We start from the raw sequence: 7,200 nt of genomic DNA, 5'->3' as shown, positions 1-7,200 counted from the left end.
TTCGGGTCGGGTAATACCCGTTCTTTTTTGGTAAACGGGTAATACCCGTTAAGGTTTTAACGGGTAACGGAATAGTCATCCCGTATCCGGTTACCCGGGACCCGACCCGTTAACTTTTAAATATTTAAAAAGATAATAAATTTTTATATGTTGCAAAGAAGATGATACCGTTGCAATGAAGATGACAAAATTTACAATGAAGATGATCAATTTACAATGAAGATTTCTTTTGTATTTTTTATTTATTTATTTTGAATTTTAATGTTCTTTATATTGTAATAGCACTTTGATATTTTTCACATAAATTTTATTATTTTTAAACTTTATATTGATGGATTTTTATTTTATAAACGGATAAGCGGGTTTACCCGACCCGCTACCATTTTTTAAACCGAGTAAACAGGTAACGGGTCCAATATTTTTAACCCGCTTACCCGGCGGGTATCCCCGTTACCCGGCCCGTCTCAAAATCCGGGTAAACGGGTCCGGATAACGGATAAAAAAGTATAGCAGGTCGTTAATTAAAATTTAAAACGCTACACACACAAAATATTTGTATAATAGTCAAAGTAGTTAGTTTCTCGAAGCTCTGCAATATTCACGATAGAGATAATCACTCGCCGTCAATATCTCACAATAGAGAAAACAATTTGGTCACGGCGAGGAATCCATTCCTCAAATAGCTGAGTTTTCATAAAAATTGCTCACTAAGAAGATTTCATTTCAGAAGCAGCTAATAAATGAGATTTTACTCGATCGATTGTACAACTTTGGAAAGCGACGACTTAAAAATAATAAAAAAGATATCGAATAATACCGATCGAATTGGTGTTCAAACTTTTCTCCGCAAAAAAAAAAAAAAAAAGAAAAGAAAAAGAAAAAAAAAAATTCTAATTGCACACGTTACATAAGCATATCAGAAGGACGAACAAATATTAAGGAATGACTTCAAAATACAGTTATCCGAAGCATTAACATCATGGAATCCTCGGACGCCAAAGAGCCGTTTTCACGCCTTCTATTTCTGCGCCCCACTTGCCTGAAAAATAATACAACCATTTATATATGAACTATATTTTGATATGTGTTGATCTCATGAAATATGCAAGGAAGTATTTGAGAGTTACATTTCACTATAATTCCCTATTAAACAAATCAAATAATGTACCTCCAATTAAGAGCTGTATTTTTACTTTTGTTTTTCTCTTTCCTTCCAAAAACTAATTTTCTCTACTAATAGAATAAAATTACATTGGCCTCTCTCGTCAAGTTGTCTGGTTATATGGTAGAAGTTAAAGGAAACTAACGTAAATAATCGAGACTGAATTTGTTTGTTGTGTTTGAATAATTTGGTGAATAAACACAGAAAGGGATTTACTCGTATCACGCAGTTGAAAAATCAAATAATCCGACAGTGCTTGTTTATGAAAAATCAAATAATCAGAAAAAAAAAAGAAAAAAAAAATTCAAGTTTATGAATAAGATCATGTACTTTGTAAGGAAAATTAGGGCCTAAGTTATCAGACAACTTCAGGGGAAACCCAACAAAAACAAAACAAACAATTCGTGTAATAATCTTTGGTTATTGATAAACCAACCATATAGTGACACAGATACACTAAGGAACTAGAGTAAATATTTAAGATTAATTTATTTTTCGAAGCTCAATAACTGACTTCTGAACAACAACAAAAAAAGCACTTGACTTTGAAGTGATAGTAAATGAAACCCTCTAAATGTAATTTAAAATAAATGAAGAAACCAAGTTCATACATAATATAAATAGTTCATGTACTTAGTAAAGTGAAATGGTTCCCTTATTATAGTTTCCTCTTCACTAAACTCTTTATTTCCTTACTGCCAAATAAGACATACACAATCAGTGTAACTTTATTTCCGAATTCTGTTATAAAAATTGTCTGATAATGAACAGAATTAAAGGTATTACTGTGAAATCTAAAACATATTGAGGATTATGAGAAAACACATACACCAAAAAATGCAGTCTCTTACTCATATACCTAATCCAAATTTATAATATACACTTGAATTATTTTTCAAAATTCTTGACGTCGTTTTTTTGTGTTACATAATATGACAAAAAGTAGCTTCTTATTAGGCTTCAATTCTCGACCAAACAATATATCTTCCTCCATTTTTTTACAAATTATACAGTGAAGTCTTCAGCTCCACCGGCTATTCCAAAAGGCTGACATATTAACAAAATACAATTTGATTCTAATTGTAAATTGCTTTATGATTCCTACAGGTTAAGTGTTCTATCAGTTATGTTCTGCAGTGGCTCAAATGCCACACGCATATCTCAGCAAAAACAAAAATAATCACATGTACAGATAAACCTAGAAATATGATCTAATTATTAAATGACATCCTCTAAAGAAAATACATTAACTGACATAAAAAAAGATAAAGACTCAAAAAACTATAAATGTACAACTTTCTAGTTTTCATGCCAAAGCCTATACAAATAGGCAATGATGAGAAAAGGAATAAAAGAAAGTCTTTGGGAAAAGAGAGATAAGAAGCAAGTATTTTCACCCAGGGAGCACAGAATGAAGAAGTAGGTCACCGGATTTACGAAATAAATAGTACTCCAATATAATTTGAAATAATAACTCCTTTACATGAAAGACAGCACTTCCACAAAACATGTAATATGTCTAGCGTTTCTATGTAGCTTCAAGCCTTCAACAACACACATCATAACATTGGAAAAAGCCTCTAAGTTTAGAAAGGAGGTCTACTCTATAAACCTACAATTGATAAAATCGGCCATTACACGAAAAAAAAAAAAAAACACCTTTCACTTTTTATCACTATTATTTATATTCACATTTATATTATTTACATATACATATATACTTTATATAAGATTATACTGTTACCAATAAATTTGTCTGTTATGATTCTGGTTTTAACTTAACCATGCATTGTTCACTAGGTCCCACAAGACAATACTCAACTGCATAACCTAAACCCGGTCTAATACTCAAAAGTATTTAACTCACAATAGTATCAACTTAATTATATCATCAGCGGAGGTTTTTTCTTTTCGTTCAAAAAAAAAAAAGGTTTTTTCTTTTCGTTCAAAAAAAAAAAGGTTTTTTCTTTTCGTTCAAAAAAAAAAATCAAACCTTATGTTCATAACTCAATATTTGCTCGGTAAGATAATGTGATTCGATATTGTGTTAAAGCAATGCTGCAACGACGTGCATGGGCTTAATTAAGACAGCTTTGACCACTTCTTATTGACTTCCGACAGTGCGCCGATTCAAATTTGCCATGTGTTCAGAGCTCGGAAAGCAATAGTAAAGTGTGAGACAAAAGCTACTCTACAGTCACAGTACACAACTCAATTTTCGTTTATGTTTTTTTTAAATAATTTTGGCCTAAAGCGAATTGGGAATAGGTACACAAACAAGGGCTTTGTTTTAGAAGTATCACTAACTCTCTCTCTCTCTCATCAGCAAACTAAAGTAACCAAGCTGGTTCCAACATCTGTCAAGAACTTACATTACATTGAGTGCTAACCAAATCAGACATCCAAAACATATGATTCCTCATTCTCATCAATCCATGCAGGAACCCAAAAAGAAGAACAAACAATAAATATATAAAATAACAAGGTTCGACTCCTTTAAGATTACCCAAAAAAAAAGAAAAAAGAAGACAAATTAAATCAAGTTGCATTGCAGCACGTAAATCAGAAACTAGCACAATAGCAGGAATATGATTATTAAAAGATGAAAAGACAGGAATGAAACCTGGAAGAGAGATCGATTACGAGTTCTTTCCTTTCCCCTTGTGGTCGGCGCCGTAGCAGAAGCCGGCGGAGAACTGGTGGTGGTGGTCGGCGGCGGGGCCGAAGAGGAAGGGAATGCTTGAGGCGGCGGAGGGTCCGTCGTTGGAAAACCTCTGGAAGTGGTGGTTGTTGAAAGTCGAGTGTAGTGTGTTGTTGTTATTGGACTGAAGGGTCCCCCTGTTGAAACCTGCGCCGATCCAGAACTGGCTGCTGAAATCCCCGCCGCCGCCGCTCGGGATCAGCTGATGCGCCTCCGGGACGTAGGAGTACTGCTCCGCCGCCGCCGCGAACGGCGCCGGAAGCATCGGCAGCGACGACTGGATTGGGTGGTGGGACCGCCCCGGGAAGTAGTCCATGGGAGGATTGTGGGCCCCACGGGGACTACCGGAAGAGCCTCCATTGTTGTTGTTGGAGGTGATTCCGGAAGTGAGAAGCTGAGTGAAAGAGGGGTTTTGGCTCTGACGAGTCTGAGTGGTGGTTGTGCTTAGGTGGTGGTCTTTGTCTTTGGAGGCTCTTTCCCTGGCTCGCTCGCGGGCTTTGACTCGGTTGACCCTGACGTCGGAGCGGGAGAGGGACAGCCCGGAGCCTTTGCTGGTCTCGGAGTTGCTGCTGTGGTGGTGCTCGGCGGCGGCGGCGGAGGAGGGAGAGGGGCGTTTCTGATCGTCGCTGAGCTGTTTGGGAGTCTCGGGGAAGGCGGCGGAGTTGAGGGATGGGAGCTCGGAGATGGACTCAGCCGCGGCGTTGATCAGCCACTCCACGGCCTTGCTCGGCTGGTCGTACCCGAGCCGGTCCTGGAGGTCGTAGAATTGGATCGCCGTCGTCACGGACAGTCGGACGCGGCGGTCCCGGAGCCCCTTCGAGGTCCACACCTTGCTGTGCCGGTCCTTCCCGCCGGAGGCTCGCGAAACCCTAATTATCCTCGACGAGTGGTGCCATCCCCGGAGGCGGTTTCCACCGCCGGCGGCGTCGTCGGGCCGGCCGTTTCCGATCCTGGCAAATCTGTTGACCTCCGTGTTTGCGTTCGGGTTTTCTTGAATCTCCTCAACCTCCATCTCCACTCATGCCTCTCCCACTGGACAGCTCATTCACGGTTTGGGGTAAATTTTTAGAGAGAGAAAGTTGTGATGAGAGAGAAAGAAAGAGGGTGTGTGTGTGTATAATGTGTACTGTCCTATTGCATTGATGACGATAATTCAGAGACTACTTTGGCTTTTGTATATTTGATAGAAAAAAAAAAAAAAAAAAAAAAAGCTTCTTTTGCGCCTTTGATATATCGCACTCCAAGTCAGGGACGGACTCTCTCTCTCTCTCTCTCTCTCTAAAGCTTTTTTTTTTTTTTTGCAGTGTTTGTGTTCACTTGCTTTCAAAAGCAAATGCCTACAGAATTTTTTTTTAGTCTCTCAGACTTTACACACCCTCTCTCTCTAACTCAGAGAACCTGTAAGGATATAAAAAGTAAATACAAATTAGAGAAAAAGAATACCCAGTTAGTCAATGAATGATTAAAACTGCAAAGAGATGAGTAAAACTAAAAGCATCAGATGCCTAAATACTGCGCTCTATTAAGCCTAAACAGATTATAAGCAGATTTGTATATATATATATATATACATATGATAAAAGAGTTGAACAACGCAAAAGATCTGACTTTTGCTGCGTCGTCCGTATTTATTATTTCTACTAAAGCTGAGCGGTTTTTGAGCCGAAAGATAAATAAATAAATAAAAACTTTAGCCGGAATAATAGTTGTATAACTATAAATATTATTATCATCATCCCTAATGTAGACCTTTGATCTAAAGATCTCTTCATTTAAGCTGATGATAAAACATTTCTGTTTCAGATTCAGGCTAAAGCAGAATAAAAAGGAGAAGCAATAAATTGTATAGAATACAAAGCCGCCGATTTAATTTTTGAGCGGTTAATATTGAAAACCCTCGTCTGTCTCGCCCCTAAAAATGGCAGACAAGTTTAAAAGATTTTGATTAGAATTAGAGCCGTGATTTATAATCCTCAAGCTCAAAAAACACATTATCTTCAATATTAAAAACTGTGTCTCCAAAACTCACATCAAAACCAGAAAGGCAATAGAAATAAATAAATGATTAAAAAATTATGTAACGAACCTTGAACAAACAATGTTGGGCTAATTGGATTTGGTACAGGTGTCAAAGCCTCTGGTTATTAGTTATTTTTACCACCAAAAAAATAAAAAAAAGTTGACACTGGAGTAGTAGATTTTCTTCTTCTTAATGGTTTAATTTCCAATGTCGATTGTGGTTTTGGATTTCTTTATCTTTTTCCTTTTTTTTCTCTCTTCTTTCCACTAATCAAAAATCGCAGATCTGTGCAGCAAAACTTCACTGCATCAGCTCAAACTTCTGCAAAAATAAAAATAAAAATATTGTAATCAATAGCAACTTACAGATTCTTATCCTTCTCATTCTCATTCTCATTTGTAGCCTTCATAAATATAAAATAAATCAATAAACGAATAACAAATTAATTTTGATATTCAGCTCAAGTATTTTAAGCTTCAGACTTAAAGATCGGAAGCTTGCTTTCATCAAACTAAACTCTCAAATTAGGAAATCAGCCACTACTGATCAAACCGCCATTGATTTTTCACAAAGAAGAAGAAAAGTGATTCGCTGTATCTCAGACTCGAGTTCTGTGACACAGATTCGTCCAAGAAATGGAAAGAAAAATAATTTAAAATAAATAAATGAAGAAGAAGAAGATAAACTTACATAAACGAAAAAGATTCGACAGAAGTGCCAATTAAGTGCCAGCTCTCTAACTCTAAGCTTAGGGCTCTTAGCCTTAGGTTTAGTCTGTTTGGCGGGTGATAAAATAAAAAGGGAAACAAAGAAGAGCAAACAATAAAATAAAATAAAAAGGGAAAATTAGAAATATCCGATGATGTGGGAATTAGAGGGACAGCGAGTATGTATAATGATATAATCTAGAGAGAGTGAGAGAGAGAGTTTCAAAAGTGGTCTAAGGATTAATAATATTAATAGCTAATAAAATAGACAAAAATTAAGAGTAATACTAATTAGTTATTAATAATCATTTTGGAAAACCATTTTGCTTCTTCCTTATGCGAGCAAGTGAACGAGCTTAACGGGAAAGGACAGACACAGCGCCGTTTCCCTAACTTTATACATCTATATATATATATATATATATATATATATATACATTTATATATGTATTTATAAGTACATAAATTCTTTTTTTATTCCGAGTTTACCCTAGGTTTTCAAGCTTTCTACTATCTTACCCTTCTCAATTATTTCCCCCAAGGTGTGCGTGTGTGATAAAAATAGGGATGAGTCTGAGATCAGATAAAATTCTTGGAGAAATAATTGTTT

The 7,200-nt window shown here is 36.4% G+C and overlaps 1 protein-coding gene across 2 annotated transcripts; it reads right to left on the bottom strand.

The window, feature by feature from the left end:
• Window positions 1-716: 716 nt before the first annotated feature.
• Window positions 717-6,974, bottom strand: LOC149386345 (transcription factor TCP2-like). Of its 2 annotated transcripts, XM_089625754.1 has the most exons (4): window positions 6,574-6,974; window positions 5,950-6,204; window positions 3,786-5,261; window positions 717-1,039 (listed from the first exon to the last, which is right to left on the bottom strand). In XM_089625754.1, the coding sequence occupies exon 3, from the start codon at window positions 4,873-4,875 to the stop codon at window positions 3,802-3,804; it is 1,074 nt and encodes a 357-aa protein (XP_089481880.1). In that variant the 5' UTR covers window positions 4,876-5,261; window positions 5,950-6,204; window positions 6,574-6,974; the 3' UTR covers window positions 717-1,039; window positions 3,786-3,801. The 2 variants fall into 2 exon arrangements, with proteins under 2 accessions (XP_089481880.1, XP_089481881.1); XM_089625755.1 differs by lacking the exon at window positions 5,950-6,204.
• Window positions 6,975-7,200: the final 226 nt, after the last annotated feature.

Source organism: Urtica dioica, chromosome 9 (assembly GCF_054948205.1).
Source record: "Urtica dioica subsp. dioica isolate 48M chromosome 9, U.dioica_male_clone48M_v1_H2, whole genome shotgun sequence".
NCBI lineage: Eukaryota > Viridiplantae > Streptophyta > Magnoliopsida > Rosales > Urticaceae > Urtica > Urtica dioica.
Note: the sequence above shows the minus strand (reverse complement) of the source record. Positions and strands in the feature narration are given on the sequence as shown.